This window comes from Struthio camelus, chromosome 27 (genome assembly GCF_040807025.1).
Source record: "Struthio camelus isolate bStrCam1 chromosome 27, bStrCam1.hap1, whole genome shotgun sequence".
NCBI classification, from domain to species: domain Eukaryota; kingdom Metazoa; phylum Chordata; class Aves; order Struthioniformes; family Struthionidae; genus Struthio; species Struthio camelus.
In genome coordinates, this window is record NC_090968.1 from 7,078,572 (window position 1) to 7,097,709 (window position 19,138).

At 65.4% G+C, this 19,138-nt stretch overlaps 1 protein-coding gene across 4 annotated transcripts; it reads right to left on the reverse strand.

The window, feature by feature from the left end:
* Positions 1 to 74: 74 nt before the first annotated feature.
* On the reverse strand, positions 75 to 18,962 carry LOC138062402 (G protein-coupled receptor kinase 5-like). Of its 4 annotated transcripts, XM_068920477.1 has the most exons (17): positions 18,821 to 18,962; positions 17,001 to 17,069; positions 5,281 to 5,376; positions 4,859 to 4,971; positions 3,578 to 3,655; positions 3,176 to 3,276; positions 2,998 to 3,090; positions 2,861 to 2,924; positions 2,623 to 2,763; positions 2,352 to 2,542; positions 2,231 to 2,268; positions 1,900 to 1,989; positions 1,571 to 1,779; positions 1,326 to 1,463; positions 1,109 to 1,246; positions 899 to 1,030; positions 75 to 796 (listed from the first exon to the last, which is right to left on the reverse strand). In XM_068920477.1, exons 1-17 carry the CDS (start codon positions 18,864 to 18,866, stop codon positions 524 to 526), a joined length of 2,010 nt encoding a protein of 669 aa, XP_068776578.1. In that variant the 5' UTR covers positions 18,867 to 18,962; the 3' UTR covers positions 75 to 523. The 4 variants fall into 4 exon arrangements, with proteins under 4 accessions (XP_068776578.1, XP_068776576.1, XP_068776575.1 ...); XM_068920475.1 differs by having other exon boundaries at positions 75 to 1,030; positions 1,574 to 1,779; XM_068920474.1 differs by having other exon boundaries at positions 75 to 1,030.
* Positions 18,963 to 19,138: the final 176 nt, after the last annotated feature.

Here is a 19,138-nt window from a genome sequence, read left to right on the forward strand (position 1 = left end):
CAGGCGGCCGCAGCGCCGAGCACACGGCCCCGCTCTGCCCCCGGCCGCCCGGCGAGGCCCAAGCCGCCGTGGCGCTCGCCCACGCCAACGTCCCCGCGGGGTTTCGGCGGCGCTACGGCCCCTTCGCGCCACGAGCCGCCGACCTGCTTCGCCCGGCGCCCGAGCCGGCACCTCCCCTCCACCCAAAAGGGAGCAGCGACGTGCCAAAAGGTCGCCAAACTCCCACTCCTAAGCCCGTTTCCCGTTCTGGCGACGGCAGCGGCTCAGGCAGGGAGGGCCGAGGCTGTCGCCGGCGCCCGGGGGACGCAGGTCGGGACGAGGACGAGGAGGTCCCCGGCGCTGCCCCTGGCCCCCGCGGGGCGGCGCGTTACAGCCCCTCCGGCAGCTGGCGGGACCCCGGCTCCAAGGCTGCCCGCGGTGCTGTTTGGCGACCGCAGATGAAAACACAGCGTGCCCCGGCCCCGGGGTCGCGCGTGGATAAGATGACGCCGGCGCTCCTCGCGCTCCAACGCGGCGAGAAGAGTTATTCCCTGCCCCTTTCGGCCGGGGGGCAGCCGGGGGTGCCGGCACCCGCGCAGGGCAGGGGACGGGCTCTGCCCCTACCCGAGGCCCCTCCATCGCCTCCCGGCCGGCTCCCCCCGCCCTCCGCCGAGCGGTCCGTGCGTCCGTCCCACCTCGCGAGCGTGGCGGCGCTCCCGGCGGCCTCCGCTCCGCGTCCGAGAGCGCCCGGGGCCGGCAGGGCGCGAGGTCCCGGCGGCGGGCAGCGCGCGTCGCTGCCGACGGCGCAGTCGGCCGGCTGCGGGGGACAGGCAGGCAGACGGACGGGGAGGCGGGCGATTAGGCAGCTCGGCGGAGCAGCGAGGGGGACGGCGAAGCCGCGCAGCCCCCCGTCTCTTACGTGGCGCCGGAAGAGCCTCTGCAGCAGGCTGCGCTTGGGGGGCTCGGGCAGCTGCTGCCAGTCCAGGTCCGGGGAGCGGGTCCCGTTCGGTCCAAACACGTTGAGGTCCTTGAAGCACTCCGTCTCGATCATCTGGAGCGGGGAGAGAGGGCAGGGCTCACCGGAGGCCGCGACCGAGACGGCGGCCCCGGGGGTTTGCCCTCCCCTTACCTCGTTCTGCCAGGGGATGGAGACGCTGCCGGTGGCAAACTTGGCGTAGAAGTCGTCGTCGGTTTGGTCCAGGTTGACGCCTTTCACCGTCGAGAACTGCTCGATGTCCAGCACGTCCTTGCAATACACGGCCCGGGGCTGCGGGACCCGAAACAGCCGTTCGCCGGGCGACGCGGGATCACCACCCCCGCGGCCGCCCCCCTGCCCCACGCCTTACGTCCGGCACGAACGACGGCTTCGTGACCCCGGCCTCCAGGCGCTTGAAGTTGATGGTCCTGAAGAAGGGATGTCGCTTCACCTCGGCTGCCCCGTCCGCCCCGCAGCCCAGCCGCTGCTTGGGGTCCTTGGTCAGGAGCTGGGGAGGGGACGGGGGCGCACGGTCACGGCGGGAGGAGAGGGGCTGCGCCCCCACGGCGAGGAGCTGGGCACGAGGAGACGCCCCGGCCCTGCCCCTGGACTCACCACCTTGCAGATGGCCCTGGCGTCCTGGCTGAACTTGTCCGAGTACTGCTCCTGGTCCTCCCGCACCCGCTTCTCCACCTCCTCGCGCTTCACCCGCTCCTTGCGGGCGCGGAAGGGCGACTGCCCCTCGATCATCTCGTACACCAGGCAGCCCAGGCCCCACCAGTCGGGGCTGAAGGTGTAGCGCTCGTTGTTAATCACCTCCGGGGCTGCGAGCGAGAGCCCCAAACCCGTCAGGGCCGCGCACCACCCGCCCAGCCCTCCCGCGGCCGGGCTGAGGCTGCAGAGACCCCCGAGGCCAGCCCCGCCGGCGCTGCCCCCGCACTCACCCATGTAGCCGACCGTGCCCACGCGGCCCCGGATGCTCTCGCCCTCGGGGATCTTGATAGCCAGCCCCAGGTCGGAGATCCTGATGTGGCCTGCGGCAGGGCGGCGGGTTGGAGGGCCCCTATCCCAGGGATGTCACCCCCCACCGTGCTCCTCACGCGCTCCCCAAAACACAGCCAGGAGCCCTGCATCACCTCTGCTTGCTCCACAGCCTGCCCCGCGCAACGGCCCAGCCCGGGCACAGCCCCCCGGCCGGGGACACACGGGGAGGGGGCGCGCGGAGACCGACTCCGGAGCCAGGACGGCTCCCGCGGGCACGGCTCCTCTCCTCACCGTCATCGTCCAGCAGGATGTTCTCCGGCTTCAGGTCCCTGCGGGGAGAGACGCGCGCCCGGCTCAGCACGGAGCGGCCCAGCCCGGCACCCCGCCGGCCGCGCGCCCGCGCCGCCCTCACCTGTACACGATGCCCTCCTGGTGCAGGTGCTGCAGGCCGCAGCAGATCTCCGCCGCGTAGAAGACCACGCGCTCGTCCTCGAAGCCGGGGTTGCCCATGTTGTAGATGTGGAACTTCAGGTCCCCGCCGTTCATGATGGTGAGCACCAGGCAGAGCGCGTCCTTCGTCTCGTAGGCGTAGGCCAGGCTCACCTGCATCGGCACAGCGCCGGTCGGCCCCGCGGACCGGCTCCTTCGCGCCCCGCCGCCGAGCTGGGGAGCGCAGCACTCACCACGAACCGGCTGTTGACCTTCTCCAGGATCTGTTTCTCGTTCAGGGCCATGGCCTCCCCTTTCCGCTTCTTGATCCGCTTCTTCTCCAGCTTCTTGCAGGCATACATCTTCCCCGTGGCCCGCACCTGGCAGGCACACACCTGGGGCGCGGGCAGCGGGGTGAGCGGGCAGCGGGGCCGGCACCGTGGCGGCACAGCCTCTGCCAGCCCCGGGGCCTCCGCGGCAGCGCCGTCCTACCTCTCCGAAGCCCCCTTTGCCCAGGATCCTGTACTGCCGAAACGTGTCCTTGGTGACCGACTGCCTGAAACGCACGACCGCGGGCACGTCAGCCCCGGCTCCGCGCTGGCGCTGAGCCCCCGCCCGCCCGCGCTCACCTTTCCAGGTACTTCCACTGCAGGAACCGGTCGAAATACATGCTGTCCAGGTAGTCGGAGAAGGGGGCCCGGCTCAGGTACTCATGCAGAGGGCTGCGGGGGGAAAGGGACCGTCAGCGTCGCCCCGGAGGGACGCTCGCCTTGCGGCGGCAGGGGTGCGGCAGGGCAGGGCGCTCACTGCAGGCAGCTGCTGAAGAGGTCTTTGCAGGGGCTTTTCTGCAGGTTCTCCGCGCACTGGCTGATGTAGCTCCGGCTGATCTCAGGCAGGTAATCCGGGGACTGCGGCGAAGGAGAGACGGGCAGCGAGATAGAGGCGTGAGCCAAACCCTGCCGCCTGTGCCCACGGTTGCTGCAGCGCTCCCGGGTGACTCCCCACCAGCCAGCCCGGCGCGCCCCGGTGCCGCAGCCCGGCTCCGCGGGCAGCCCACGGTCCCAGCTCCCGGGGTGCCCGCGCCAGCGTGCACCAGGGAGCCCCGGGAGCAAGGATGCAGCTTCGTGCACCCTGCACCACCCCGGCCCCATCCCGTCCTACCCTGTCCCGGTCCAGCTGCCTAGGGGGATAAACGTCCCCCAGACGCACCTGCTGGTTGAAGAACCTGCAGATGATCTCCTCGCCCATCTCCTTGCGCTTCTCATCCGGGGAGAGCTCGTAGTCCGCCTGGGGGGACAGGGGAGGAGGCTGTTACAGACAGGCAGCGCCGGGCCAGCCCGCCTCGGCTCTTCCCCACGCGCCAGCGAGGCAGCTTTTCCTGAAACGTCTCCCACCCGACTCAGAGAGGAGTTTGCCAAGAGAGCAAAAGGTGGGAGCTGACTGCTGTCTCCCTGCCCCAGCCTCGCGACAGCCCTGGCAGGGGCCCGGCACGCAGAGCGCGCTCCTGCAGCCGGCAGCACCGGCGCCACGCATGCGCGGGCACGCACACGCACGTGTTCAGCCCCGGAGGGGATCAAAAGTGATTTACATCTGGTGGAACGGGACAGGAAGGATGCTGGAAGCAAGAAGTACTGAAACACACTGCTGAATTTCGCTAGCTAACACAAGATTTGGTGGAAGAAAAGGGAGCGTCTTGCACGCAGAGCTGGCTCTGCCACCTCCCCGCGCTGCCAAACCCAGACCTGCTGCCACCTGGGGAATTTTATTTATTCAAAAGCCAAAAAAGAAAGAAAAGTTGTCCACGAGCTCTAAGAGTCGCCACAAGCATGGACTGTTTTACAAGCACGTGTTTCCCATTAGTGCCCTGCACAGCTGCCTGGGCTCTGCCCCGGGACGCCTCGAGCCCACGTACACGCAGCGACAAACCCCGCGTGCTCCTGCGCCGTGGCAGAGCCAGCTGCACCCCCGCACCCACCCGGATCTCCCTCGCCCCCGAAAGCAGCACTGGGAAAACCAACCCCGCCGGGCAGAGCAAATGCACCGGCCACTTGCATAAACAATTCGGTAATGGGAAACACGGATCGTTTTATGAGGCTTACGTTTCCTATTAAACAGCATCTGGAATTGCCTTCTGGCAGCAGGGTAAATCACAGCAGATGCACATGGATTTCAGGTCAAAATTTTGAACTTGCTCAGACAAAAAGCCGAATTTCTCTTGCACGACCCAGGGCAAAACCCGAACCGTGCTGGGCTGCCAGCATGTCCAGCACCAGGCAGCTTCAGGAGATGGAGGGAACCTAGGGGCCTGGAGGCCAGCAGGCCGCCGTTTCCCCAGAGGGGCCGACGTCTCCATTCCCCGTCATCCGCGTGGAATTTCCGCGCGGTGGCTTCAGAGGGGGCCGAAACGCACGCTCCCCCCAGCCGCCCCGCTTGCTCCGGGGCCTCGCGCCACCTCCCCTGCCACCCGCGACGCCCGGCCGCGTCCCTTACCACGGCGTCCAGGAAGCGAATGCAGCGCAGGAGCTCCGGCCGCGTCTCGCAGAACTGCCGGAAGAGCAACCTGCCGATGGGCTGCTTCTCGCACAGGCTGCCGTAGTCCTTCTCTGCGAGGGAAGGCGGAGGCGTGCGGCAGCTTCCCTGGGGGCAGCCAGCGGTCCCGCGACCCCCGCGCCCATCCGCCCCGATTCCAATGCTCTCCCACCGCGGGAAACGATCGCCGCCCAACGGTGCTCCCCCGAGCCTGGCGCGGAGGGACGAAGCAGCGGAGCAGCCTGCTGGTCCCCGAGGCCAGCGGTGCAAAAAGCCGCCACGAGCGCAGGAGCCGCCCTGCAAGCCCTTTCCGCTGGCTCCCACCGCGGCCCCGGGCTGCCCAAAGCCCGTCCTGCCGGGCGGGCACGGGGCGCATCGCTCACCCAGGCCTTTCCGCAGCTCGTCGCACTGGCTGATGTGCGGGAACCTGAGGATCTCCTTCCACTTCTTGCTCCTGCCTTTCCGCTTGCCGCCGCCTCCTGCAAACAGACGGGGAGGAGGAGAAGGTCACGCTGGGACACGGGGCACGGCAGCGACCCCCTGCACGCTCCGGGCAACGGGGAGCGAGGACGGCAGGGGGGTCCCCGAGCCAGCCCGGCGCGGGCAGGCTCTGCCGCGGAGCCGGGAGCAGCGGCCCCTTCCCAGCCGCCCGGAGCGGAGCCGCCCGGCTCGCGGCTCTCTCCCTTGTCCCTCCGTCCCACGGCTGCTGGTCTCCGGGGGCTCCGGGGACACGAAGCCCCTAAAACCATCGCTCACCCGCTTGGCCAAACGCCGGACACCCCCTGCGCTTCGGGCTAATCCAAAACCAAGCGGAAAAATAAAATTAAACCCATCGTCACGCTCTGCCTGGGCCTCGGAGAAAGCTCTGCCTGCGGAGGGGAACGCCTCAGCCCGAACGGCGGCGCGGAGGGCGGCCCGCGGGGCCGTGCCGGAGGGGCCCCGCGCCCTCCCCCTCGTAGACAGCTGCTTTCCGCATCGCCCCGCCGAGCGGCACGCGGGGCCGGGGCGGCGCAGGGCTGCGCAGCTCCTCGGGGGCCGCCGGCTTCCTGCCGTAATCAGCTCGCTTCCTCCCGCGCGAACAGCCCCAACGCCAGCGGGCAGCGGCCACCCCACCTTGCAGCCAGGCGTCCCCCTCGAGGGACGGGGCAGGGCAGCATCGCTGAGCCACCCAAAGCAAGAGCCCCCCCCGGCTCCGCGGTGCGGCCCGGGAAGGGAGGCCCCCGCCGGGACGGCGCGCAGCCCGGGAGATGCTCTCCAAAAAGCAGAGACGGGAGGGCGAAGGCAAGGTGCCTCCGCTCCCTTCTCCCCGGCCCCGGCCCCTCCTCTGCCGTCCGGCGCAGCGCCGCGGCCCCGAGCCGGACGTGCCGTCGCTCTGCCCGTCCCGCTCGGGCCGGCAGGAAACCGCGCCGCTGGCCCTTGCACAAATTTTCCCCTTCTCTTGCGCCGTGCGGGAACGCAGACCTCGCCGGGGGCCGGGGCCAGGGGAAGCGGAGAGGTCCGCTCCCACCGGCGTGTTCCCAGGCCTCCTCGCTCCGGGGGGAGCCCGGGGCCGGCGGAGGGAGGAGCGCGGGCGGCGGGGCTGGTCGCCCGTCCCAAAGCCACCCGCAGCCGAGAGCGGCGCGAGCGAGCGAGCAGGACGAGCAGGACGAGCCCGCGCGCGCGCCGAGGGCGAAGAAGCCTCCACCTGCAAAGCTCACGGCGGGCGCCGAGCCGTCGCGCCCAGGCGGTGAGTCAGCCGAGCCGGGGGCACGCGGCCCGGCCCGGCCCGTCGGGGCAGGCGAGCAGCCGCCAGCTTCTTTTAACGTTTCTAACAACAGAGGCCCCGGCGGCGTCGGCGGGGAGCGGAGCCGTGCAACCGGCGTTTGGGTGGCAAGCAAAATAAGACTGTTCCCCCGCGGAAAGCAGCCCCCGCAGCGAACGGCGAGACATGCGCGCGGGGAGAGGCGTCGCTCCAACAAAGCTGCCGGGAGAGGAAGCCGCCGCCAGCGCCGCGCGGGCAGGAACGGGCGCGGGGCCGAACGCGCCTCCGGGCTCAGCGGTGGGAGCCCCCCGGCAGCTGCCCGGCACCCTCTGTGCGCGATCGGCACCCGGCGTCCCGCCCCCCGGGCGCGGGGACCACCGTCGCCCTGCGGCAGCAGCACCCCGGAGGCACGCGGGGCTCCAGCGCGCGGCGGCGGGGGCCTTTCCCACGCTGCTCGCAGCTCATCCGCCCGCGCGCCCAGGGTCTTTCGCAGCCCCGCGGCGCGGCGAGCCCGCAGCCTCCCCGGCCCGGGGTCATCAGCAGCGCCCGCGCGCGGGTGCTGGGACGCGGACCAGCGCCAGCCGCGTCGCTATCTCTCCGCGTTTCGACAGCGGCGACAACCGGCCGGTTGGGCTTCCCCGATGATTCCCGCACCCAGCGCGGGGTCCCCCCTCTGCCCTCGGCCGAGCTTGCGTGAATCAGCGTCAAAAGCCTGAGCGAGGCCGCGCTCCGCCCCGACGGGAACGGCCACAGAGCCGTAACAGTCACTCAGTCGTCTTCGGTGCTTGCAGCTCCCTCGCCGTCTGCCCCAGGCGCTTCTGCCAGCCGCTCCCCCCGCGCCGAGCCGGACCGACCCGCCGCGCTGCCCCGGCGGCATCAGCGCCGGCCCACGGGGGAATTAATTGTCGCTTTCAGGCAGGAAGACCGCGCGGCTCGCAGGTGCCGCAGCGGCCGGGAGGCCTCGAAGCAGAGGGAAACCGAGCGGCCCCGGAGCGCGTCCCCCGCCGGCCCGAGGGCCGCACCGACCCTCCTTCCTAGCGCGTCCGGCGCAGGCTGCCGTCGAGGGGCTCCCGGTGCCCGGCCGGCCGGAAGCTGCAGCGGAGCCGCTGCAGCCGCCCGGCACGAGCGTGCACAGAAAGGCCCGGGCGCAGGCCGCCGGCCGCGCCGTGCTGTCCCGTCCTGTCCCGTCCCGCAGGGGCAGCTGGCTGCTCCGGGCCCCGGGCGCGATGGCTCGGGCAGGGAGAGCGGCGCCGAGACCGAGCCGTCGCCTGGCGCTCCAGCGGCGGAGACGCCGGAGTCACTTCCCTGCTTCCGGCACCGAGCGGTTCCCAGTCGTTTTGCACTGCGTTTAACCCATTTTCTGCCCGAGGTCTCAAAGTTGCTGCCTCGCCCGCTGCAGCGGCTACCGGCAGGAGGCATTGCCAGGGCTGCTCTCCGCCTGCCCCCAGGGCCCACGCGTCTTTCCCACCTCCGACCGGCCCCGGCTCAAACGACGCTCCGGCTAGCGCGGGCGCGGAGCGGGTTTTGCGCGGCAGCGTTTGCGTGTCGGATGCGAAAGGAGCACCGCGCGATCCCCGACGGAGACGGAGCTGCTCGCCGCAGCACCACATCCTGGGCCAGCCTCGGCTGAAAAACAAACGAGCTGCAGAAGCCAAACTTCCCTCTCCCGGCGCGGAGGCGCCCGCCGGGGCACGCCGACGAGGGCAGCGGCTCCTGCCCCCCGGGCTTATCGAGCACGCGAAGCACCGGCCAGCGCTGCTGGAAACGACTGCAACGTGGGTAAATAAATCAGGCCTTTAGAAGACAAGGGCTTTTCAAAAATAAAATAAAAAATAAATAAAAGTGTTTGCTATTGGGATCTCCCCCGAAACGATCAGTTTCTCTCCCGGGCTTTAGGAGGATTGCAGGTCGCCCTCAGCTGCTGTTTGCTTTTTGGTTACAAAGGTTTAGGAATAAGGGCTGCAATTTTCTGCAGGAAACCAAAAGCAAACAAAGGTCCCCAAGTTCCTTCGGTGAACCATTTCTGTGCTCCGTTTTTAGAAGGGATTTGGAGACTCGGAGCCTTTAGACTTCCCCCTGCAAACTGCCGCCAACCACACCAGTCGCAAGCGCGGTTCGAAACCAACACAGCTACGCCGACAAAACCCCGACTCCACCGGCACACCGGTAAGGCTGTGTTTTTCCTGGCAGCGCTTATTTTGCTCAGACCGGGCTGGAATAAGCTGTCCTGGCACGAGCGGTTTCGCTCAGCGCGAGCTACATCCCCAACCAGACACATCCTGCCGGCACGGAGAGACGGAGCCGCTCCGGCGCGGAGACGGGTCCCGGCCGCGGCCGCCCGGCTCGCTGCCGGCAGTCGCGGGCTCTTCCAACGCTGGGCCCCGCGTCGCGGGCAGATCGGCGGGGCGGGCGAGAGGGACGTGCCCGCGGCTCGGCCCGCAGCCCCTGCTCCGCCTGCGCTCAGTAAGTCCCGTAGGAGGGTGCCGGCGGCAGGAGAGGAGCACCGGGAGCCCCGCGCCGCGGCCGCCCGCCGGGCTGGGGGTCGCTGCCTCCTCCTGGCTCCCTGGGTGCCCTTGCGGCCCAGCACCGTCAGGGCGGGTGTGCTGGGACGTGGCACCGGGACGGGGGGACCAGGGTGGGGACTGGGATAAGGGGGGACCAGGGTGGGGAGCAGGAAGTGGAGCTGGGATGGGGATACGGACACAGAGGCAGGATGGGGGACCGGGATAGGGAGCAGGACAAGGAACGGGGATGGGGACTAGGATGGAGACTAGGATATGGAGTTGGGTTGGGGGCTGGAACAGGGAAGTTGGGATGGGGACCAGGACAAGGAGCTGGGACAGGGATGGGGACATGGAGCCAGCATGGGGGACCAGGAGAGAGACCAGGGTGAGAAGCTGGGATAGGGATGGGGACACGGAGCCAGCATGGGGGACCAGGAGAGAGACCAGGACAAGTTGCTGGGACAGGGATGGGGACATGGAGCCAGCATGGGGGACCAGGAGAGAGACCAGGGCGAGAAGCTGGGATAGGGATGGGGACACGGAGCCAGCATGGGGGACCAGGAGAGAGACCAGGACAAGGAGCTGGGACAGGGATGGGGACATGGAGCCAGCATGGGGGACCAGGAGAGAGACCAGGGCGAGAAGCTGGGATAGGGATGGGGACACGGAGCCGGGAGAGGGATGGGGACATGGAGCCAGCATGGGGGACCAGGAGAAAGACCAGGGCAAGGAGCTGGGACAAGGATGGGGACACGGAGCCGGGATGGACAACTGGAACAGGGACCAACACGAGGAGCTGGGACGGGGATGGGGTCACGGAGCTGGTGGGGGGGCGGGATGGGGAGGCGGATGCAGGACGGGGCGGCGGTACCTTCGCGGGCCTTGAGCAGGACGGTGTTGGCCACGATGTTCTCCAGCTCCATGGCGCGGGGAGGGCCGCGGCGCAGCCCCGCCGCCCGCACACCATGCCCGGCGCTGCCGCTGCCCCGGCCCCGGCCCCGGCCCCGGCGGGGCGGGCCGCCCCCGCCCCGCCCCCGACGCGTCACCGCCGTGACGTCACGGGCCGCCCCTCGGCGTCACGGCGCGGGCGGCGCCTTACGTAAGGGGGCAGCGCGGCAGCCCGCCGCCCGGGGGCGCCCCCGCAGCGCTCGGGGCCCCAGGTGAGACCCCCCCCGAAGCCCCGTCCAGACGTGGGGGCTCCAGGTGAGACCCGTCCAGACGTGGGGGCTCCATCGAGCCCCTCCTCGTGTGCCCGATGCCAGGGCTCCATCAAGCCCCGTCCAGACGTGGGGGCTCCATCAAGCCCCGTCCAGACGTGGGGGCTCCATCAAGCCCCTCCTCGTGTGCCCGATGCCAGGGCTCCATCAAGCCCCGTCCAGACGTGGGGGCTCCGTCGAGCCCCTCCTCGCGTGCCCGATGCCAGGGCTCCATCAAGCCCCGTCCAGACGTGGGGGCTCCGTCGAGCCCCTCCTCGCGTGCCCGATGCCAGGGCTCCATCAAGCCCCATCCAGATGTGGGGGCTCCACTAAATCCCCCCCCCAAAGTCCCATATTGGGGGCTCTGCTCATCCTCCCCAGCTATTCCAGATGTGGGGGCTTCATTGAGCCCCCCTCCCAGGTATTTCAAGGGAGGGGCTCTGCTCAGCCTCCCCCAGGTATTCAAGGTGGGTGGCTCCGCTCAGCCCCCCGGCTGTCCCCAGCCCGGGCGGGACACCCCTCGCACAGGCTCCCCTAGCGAGCAGCACCTGAGCGGGCCGGGAAGGACACGGAGCCGCTCCGAGCTTCGCCTTCCGCACGCTCCACCTCGGCGGGGACGGCACAGACACCCACGGCCCGCATCTGCCTCCCCCGCCAGCGCTTCCCCTCCCCTCGCTCCAACGCGTCCTGCCACCCCGCAGCACTGCGGACCACCGGCAGAGCAGGAGAAACCCTCCGGAGCGCGGGAGCCACGCTGCTACTGCAGCAACAGCCAAGGCCTTTTAGCAGGCCTGGGAGACCACCACCACCACACCATTTTTTCCAGGTGCAGGAGCCTCCCGTGCCGATTGTGGCGCAGAGCTCCCGGGCCAGCTCCGGGGCTCGGCCACCTCTGCCCGAGGCGCCAGCACGGTTCGCAACCGGTGCCGGCTCCGCTGAGCCTACCCACAAGCGCATCGCCTGTGCTACGCGCTGCCCCCATCGAAATGGCCCAGTCTGCCCAGTGCATTTACTTCTGTTTATGCCTTATACGTGACCAAACTCTCAAGTATCCCATTTAAGCCTATAAAGCACAGTGCAGAAGTAGACAACAGCAGCAGAGCAGATGTTAGCAGGTATGTTCTCCAAATTCAACAGGAACAAACTGATGGGCCATGGGAAAAATGATACTTCTGGACTGCCTATCCAACCCTGGGAGAAGGGGACGGTCTCAAACTCTCATACTTCCAGGCCAAGCTTAACACAAGAGCAGGAAGGTAATCACTATGTTCATGTTGGCTGCTTGCTTTTCAGGAGGGCTACAATGAAACCTGTTCGTACTAAACATTTGCACTACTGGGTAAAGCAGATCTCGTCACACTTTCCCACCGCTCTGAAAGAAATTGGCTGTCGGAAGCAAAAACCTGCTCTTGGAGGCAACCTTCTCAATCTGAATCCTCACAACTTCTCTTTTGCTGGAGCCCAGCACTTGAGAGAGGCCTGCACATGCTCCTTCCCTTCAGGAGTGCTCTTCAGTCTCACAGAGAGTCTGTTCTACACACAGAGTAATTTTCTTCCTTCTTGCCTTTACAGAGTTTGGCCTGAAGTGTCTTTACGTACAAGGCTCCACAGCCTGGCAGCTGCCCAAAACCAACCACTGCTTTTGCTGTTTGCTACCATCTGGTGTAGAAAGGCAGCTGTCTTAGATTTTAGCACTTTAATGATGATGTAAGACACCCAAGAGCATCAGAACAAACTCAACAGCAAGAATATCTCCCACCTTCTGGAGCCTCTGCCACCATCATCAACCCACCAAGCTTAAGAAATGCCGCTAGAGGAAGTGGGGCTGGTTCTGCTGCAAGGGGAAGAGCCCCAGGGGGCTGTGCCAAGCTCAGGTGAGACAGGTCTGACAATTAGTGGGTCATTAGTGGACTCAGCTCAGCTGCTGAGGCCTGCTCAGATGGGAGCAGGTATCAGCATTGACGACCTGCAGAGCAGATGGGGAGCCTAGAAGCGTTCCCACTCTTGCGGGGGGCAGGAGGTACCCGACCACGGTGCAAAGAGGTCCTGCTCCCCTCCCTGGGCAGAGGGAGGTCACTACAGCAAGACCTAAGCTTTTACTAGTACTGAGCACAACCTACAGCCAAACTCAAGAGCCCTGCTCTCTTTGCCATCCTGGGCACCCCCAGGTTCACAGCATCCCTGGCAGGGAGGACAGTGGGCATAAGTCTCCACTCAAGACTAACAGAAGGTTGGTTGTCCCATGATCCAGCATCCAGAACCCAGAAAGACGAGAACGCAGCAAATCCCAAACACAGGCAAAACCGACATTGTTGAGATTGAGGATTTATTTACATGTCAAGGAACGCTCTCATTCAGAGTCACATAAGAAGGGGGAAAAAAAATAAAAAAAGGATCAAGTGATTTGCCTCCTGAACAACATAAACTCTTACTCACACCAGAGCATTTGGTTACCTTAAAGGATAATCAAACACCTTCACTCCTCAACAAGGGTCTTGTGAAGAGAAACTAAAGGCATGATTTTAACAGCTATCTGTCATCGAAAACAATCTTAAAATAAAAACAGCCTTTGCAAAGAGATCTGTCAACACATGGTCAAATCATAAAGCACTCCTCGCTCCACCTCACAGGAAACTGTCCAAGGGGCAGAACAGCTAATACTCGTCCAGGGTGTCTGCCCGCGGGACTGAAAGGCCCCGCTCCTTTAGCGCCTGCACTTTCAGCTTCTCTGACTCTTGCTTGGCCTGCTGTTCCACCCGCTGCTCCTCCAGGATCTCCTCTATCGAGACCTGCTGTAAAGGTGTGTCGCTTTCTTTTTCCAGGTCCTGCAAGAGAAACAGGCCATTTAGCATCGCAAAGCAGATGCTACATCCAAGACCCGAAGCTCTGCTCGCGAGGCTTTCCTGAAACTGCTCAGCTTGCAGGGAACACTCAGGCCCAGGCCGGTTTCATCTTTGCGGAGCGCATATCGCTCACATGACGCTGGCCAGAGGCAGAACCGGTCTGAGGGGGCTAGAAGCAGCTGGGTGGACCTGGACTGCAAAGGTCCAGGGTGGAGATCTGCACTCACATCTCCACAGGGGTGCTAACACACCAACCCTACATTCTTGGACTTCTGTGACATCCGAGCGCTTCCTGCAAACAACTGGCAAGGCTCTGTGCCCCCAGGAAGGGGTGGCATTGCTGTACCAAAGATGACTGGCTTGATCTCTCTTGCCAAAGTCATTGGAGTGGGACAGTTCCTGAGGTGAGGAGCTGAGCCATGCAGCCGGACTGCGGTGGGGTCTGGGCAGCTTGTGCCCACACATCTTCCCATAGTCCAGTCAAGAGCCAGATGCGATGCAACAGGGAGGTGCTGCAGGCACCCCGAAGGTGGAAACGTGGGCAGGAAACCACATTGAGAAAAGGGCCCTAGAAACCCTGATTGAATGCAACTGGAGGAAAAACTGAAAACAGGAGTCCAAGGGAGAGGGGGATTCCTGCGGAACAGCCAAGCTGAGTGTAACCCAAGGGGGCCAAAGTGAAGAAAAAATTAGACAGTACTTGACTCCTCCTGAATGCATGTCAAACAGTGTCCTTTAGTATGCAGCAGCAGGGAGGTGACCGTTCCACAGCCAGCCACTAATGACACCCTCAAGCAATGCCACATGCAGGCCAGGGCTTTTCTAGGTCTCCTCCAGGCACGCACTCACTCACCAGTTCGTATTTTGCTCCGAGTGTCTTCTTTACCCCCAAATCATCCAAGACGACTCACAGCTGAAGGGAGAGGGGTCTCGGCTGCAACCCTTCCCACCTGATTCCCATGCACTCAGCTACACTAGGACACTTTTGGTAGGATGCACTCAGAATGAGCCCGACTGCCAGCTAGGACTAAACGATGCCTTCTATACTGCAGGAACAGTACGTGCTCAAACACTTCAGCCTCTCTCAAACACCTCAAGGCACGTTCCAAGAAGCAGCGCTGAGCGTTACATAACTCTCCCTGCACGGCCTTCTCCAGCAGGAGGGTGGCAATATTTCACAGCAGACACTGGTTCAGCCACGAGCAACAGAAAAAATCCACATGCTGTCTCTGGCTGGAGAGACCCAGCTCCGTTGGCAGTGCTGCTCGGAGTAATTGTAGCTACAGATATCACCAGCTATTTAACCCTGGACCACAACTGAGCCATTGCTCCAGGCCAGCAGTAGACAAGAGAGCCAGGCAGAAAGAGCTGCTTACTTACTATTTCCCCCAGCAGAACAACGTTCTCGCCTCTCACAACAAAGATGCCTCGAGGGATGTCCCCATACTTCTTGCCCACGTGAATGCGCTCCACAGTCTGGTGCAACACCAAGTTTGCTGCAGCGATCAAGAGAAAAAGAAAACATCCATCTTTCACTTTGTTTCTAGCTAAAGAGAACATCTCATCTGAGCCAGGCAACACACCCACAGCTGAGATGGCATGGTCACTGATAAGCACCTCCACTGCTTCTTGGCAGATCCTTTGAACCAGACCATGAAAGGAACCAGATTTCTCCCCTACTGAAACGCGGCTGCTGCACTTCAGCTTTAGCAATCGACACAGCCACCTCCAGGCAGCAGCTGAAACCCCAGTTCCTTGCGCTAGGAGCTGCAGCATGGGCAGAACAGGAGCTTGAGGGCAGGGACTCCTTCTTACGGCCTGTGCACACAGGACAGAGATGGGACAAGCAAGCTCAGAACAGGGAGAAGCAGCAGCAGCAGCGTCGGAAACAGAACCAGGAAACTCAAACTGTTGATAGGGTTGCTATTCACCCAAACACCATGTGTTGACAGCATGAGAGTCAGGGCCAAGGGGAAAACGATGTTATCTTTGGTGCCGTAGATTCTGGGGCAAGGACTAAGACGTTTTATCTTAAGCACAGACATAAAACACAAAAATCCCAGGCTGTTGAGAGATACTTCTCAAATGCTGATTTCACAAGAAGAGAAGTTAGAGCATCAAATTAACATCTGACAAAATCATGAAGGAGGAAGGGAAGCAGAGGGGAGGGGAAGGGAAGGGGAGCAGAGGGGAGGGAAACAGCCACACAGCTTTTACAAGAAGTTTCAGTAAACCACCAAATCACATCTGATGTATTTGTTTAAACCGCAGTGATTGACAGAGAACAGATACTTCTCCAATTAGCAACCAAGGTTAGATGCATTATCTATAAAGCCAGAGACCTCGTAAATCTGTTTTTTGCAATAAGTTGCCTAATCCGGAAAAAAAAACCCTGCAGCTACCCTTCGCATAAACAAGAGGGGGTACATGCTCAGAAAGGATGTTTACAATGCCAGCTCCCATAGAAGAGGAACACCTAAGTGAATTTTTAAAACACAACACAAACAAGCTTTAAAGCTTGACTTTCAAATCATATCATTCTATGCACAGCAAGCACCTTTTTCATTAGAACTTAAGATTGTTTTTAGTCAAGGAAATATGTAATTCTGCTCACAACTGGCACATGCAAAAAGCATTGTCTGCCTGACCCAGACACAGCCCACGCTGCGACCAGGCTCCCAGACCGTGGGCTGATTTTACTCCTGTTTAAGTGAACAGGGAGAGCAGACCCTGAACACACAACTAATACTTGCCCTGGATCGCGCCAAGTCCAGGCTAAACTCTTCGCCTCTCCCTTGTTTCAGCCAAACACGCAAGCGTGCGGCTCCCTTGACAGCCTTCCCGATCTCACCTAGCGCCGCGCAGCCCGATTCAGAGGCCTCTGCTCTGCCACGAGGATCCTCTGGCAGGTGCCTCACCCCTGCAAAGCCCTTTCTGGTGGGGGCAAGGAGGAGGAAAAGAGTAGGGAATTTGCCAGATTTGGGCATTCGCGCAGAACCACAAACGTGCAAAAACCACTACTCTCAGGAAGAGCTGGTGCAAACGTTTCCACCTGGAGACCGGTCCCTCGAACGCTGCAAGAGGACGAGCCCAAACAGCTGCTGCAGCACGGCCGCAGGGCTGGAGACAGCGGCAGAGCTTCACTCGGGCCAGAACCAAAAAACTCCGCTTGCGTTTTCACACGGCAGCCAGCCGTATTTTCCCTGTCCTGACGCTACGCAGCGGGGGACGGGCGGAGAGGCACCACCTGCCAACGGCCCTAGCAGAGAGGCGCAGCGCGGCTGAACTTCTGCTCCGCGCACAGCCCCAGCGTTGGTGTCTCCTGCAAGTTCACCGCCGGCCCAGGACCCTGCTGTCAGCCCCACGCGTCCCCTGCCCCGTCCCCTCGCGCACCCTGCCCGCCGGGGCCTGGCTCCTCCTTGCGGCGAGCGACAAGCCAGAGCGGCAGCACAAACCACGTTCAGGGCTGCCGAGTCGCCAGTAAGGACACCCGGGTTTGATGCAGAGCGCAGACGGCGCATCGCGAGCGAGAAAACCACCTAAACGTCCCCCCCTCTGTTTTCTCTCTGTAACCCCAAACAGTGTTTTTAAAGCTCTTTCTGGAAACATATCCAAAAATCAGGAAACAGCTCGGTGCCGCGCGTGCCCCGGCTGCGGACGGACTGCTCAGAAACGGCTCCTGCCGTGGGGCAGGAGGCGCCGGCTCCTCTCCTGGCTGGCAGCAAGGTTTGAGCGCGGACCAAGCCAACCCCCCCCCCCCCCCCAACCGCCCCGCAAACGGAGCGGCGAAAGCAGCCGAGCGCGGCCGGCGACACGTACCGAACTGGTCGATGCTGCGCAGGTACCCGATCAGCGTGCGGCCGTCCCGGAGCAGCACCAGGTGCTTCTCTGAAAGAGAGCCCAGAGCCCGCTCAGCCGCGGCGGCGCTGACCGCTGCCCCAGCGGGGGGGCAGCCCCAGGGCCACCGAGCGGGGGCCCACGGGAGGGGTCTGGGGGGGGGTCACCCGACCCACGTGGGGCTCACCCACCCCATGCCAGGACCCACGGGGGGGCTCCCTAGAGGACTCAGCTGACCCACGGGGAGTCGGGGCCCACGGGGGGGTCTGGGGGACTCACCCACCCCACGCCGGGGTCCACCCGGGTCTCCTTAGAGGACTCAGCTGACCCACGGGGGGGTCTGGGGGACTCACCCACCCCACGCCGGGGCCCACCCGGGTCTCCTTAGAGGACTCAGCCGACCCACATGGGGTCGGTGCCCACGGAGGGGGTCTGGGGGGCCCACGGGGGGCTCCCTAGAGGAATCAGCCGGCCCAAGGGGGGTCGGTGCCCACGGAGGGGGTCTGGGGGGCCCACAGGGGGCTCCCTAGAGGAATCAGCCAGCCCAAGGGGGGTCGGTGCCCACGGGGGAGGGTATGGGGGGCCCACAGGGGGCTCCATAGAGGACTCAGCCAGCCCAAGGGGGTTCGGTGCCCACGGGGGGGTCTGGGGGGCCCACGGGGGGGGTCCCTAGAGGAACCAGCCAGCCCACGGGGGGTCAGTGCCCACGGGGGGGTCCGGGGAGGCCCACGGGGGGGCTCCCTAGAGGACTCAGCCGACCCACATGGGGTCGGTGCCCACGGAGGGGGTCTGGGGGGCCCACGGGGGGCTCCCTAGAGGAATCAGCCGGCCCAAGGGGGGTCGGTGCCCACGGGGGAGAGTATGGGGGGCCCACAGGGGGCTCCATAGAGGACTCAGCCAGCCCAAGGGGGGTCGGTGCCCACGGGGGGGTCTGGGGGGCCCACGGGGGGGTCCCTAGAGGAACCAGCCAGCCCACGGGGGGTCAGTGCCCACGGGGGGGTCTGGGGAGGCCCACGGGGGGGCTCCCTAGAGGACTCAGACGATCCACGTGGGGTCGGTGCCCACGGGGGGGTCTAGGGAGGCCCACGGGGGGGTCCCTAGAGGACTCAGCCGACCCACGGGGGGTCAGTGCCCACGGGGGGGGGTCTGGGGAGGCCCACGGGGGGGTCCCTAGAGGACTCAGCCGACCCACGGGGGGTCAGTGCCCACGGGGGGGGGTCTGGGGGGCCCACAGGGGGCTCCCTACAGGACTCATCCGATCCACGTGGGGTCGGTACCCACGGGGGGGGTCCCTAGAGGAACCAGCCGACCCACGTGGGGTCGGTGCCCACGGAGGGGTTCTGAGGGGGCCCACAGGGGGCTCCCTACAGGACTCATCCGATCCACGTGGGGTCGGTGCCCACGGGGGGGTCCCTAGAGGACTCAGCCGACCCACGGGGGGTCAGTGCCCACGGGGGGGGTCTGAGGAGGCCCACGGGGGGGTCCCTAGAGGACTCAGCCGACCCACGGGGGGTCAGTGCCCACGGGGGGGGTCTGAGGAGGCCCACGGGGGGGTCCCTAGAGGACTCAGCCGACCCACGGGGGGTCAGTGCCCACGGGGGGGCTCCGGGGAGGCCCACAGGAGGCTCCCTAGAGGACTCAGCCGACCCACGGGGGGTCGGTGCCCACGGCGGGGTCTGGGGGGCTCACCCGCCCCACGCCGGGGCCCACCCGCGGCTCCCCCGCCCGACACGAGGTCCCCGCCCGGGGGCTCCCGTCTCCCCCCCGCGGGGGCGGCGCGGAGGGCGGCGGCCGACACTCACTGTCGATGTCCTGGATGAGGCTGGCCGTGCCCGGCATGTAGTTCATGGTGCCGCCGCTGCCGCCGCGCCGAGCGGAAGCGCCGCCATGCGCCGCCGGAACCGCCCCGCGGCCACGCCTCCGGGCGGGGCCTCGTCGCGGCCACGCCCGCTCTTGGGCGGGGCCTCGTCGCGGCCACGCCCCCGGCCAGGCCGCCCTGCCGCGGGCGGGAGCGGGGGCGAGGGGCGCCGGTGCCTGGTGCGCCCCCCGCGGCCCCTGCCCCTTTAAGCCGCGCCGGGGGCGGCGCCGCCGCTGCCCTTGGGGCTCATCCCATTGGCTGC

Excerpts from the sequence above, each read along its gene's own strand:
- LOC138062402 (XM_068920474.1), bottom strand. The coding sequence starts at position 18,866 with ATGAACTACATGCCGGGCACGGCCAGCCTCATCCAGGACATCGACA. Across the intron at positions 3,656-4,858 it reads TTCGCTTCCTGGACGCCGTG|GCGGACTACGAGCTCTCCCC; the intron begins GTAAGGGACGCG and ends CTGTCCCCCCAG. Across the intron at positions 3,277-3,577 it reads GCAGGTTCTTCAACCAGCAG|TCCCCGGATTACCTGCCTGA; the intron begins GTGCGTCTGGGG and ends CCTTCGCCGCAG.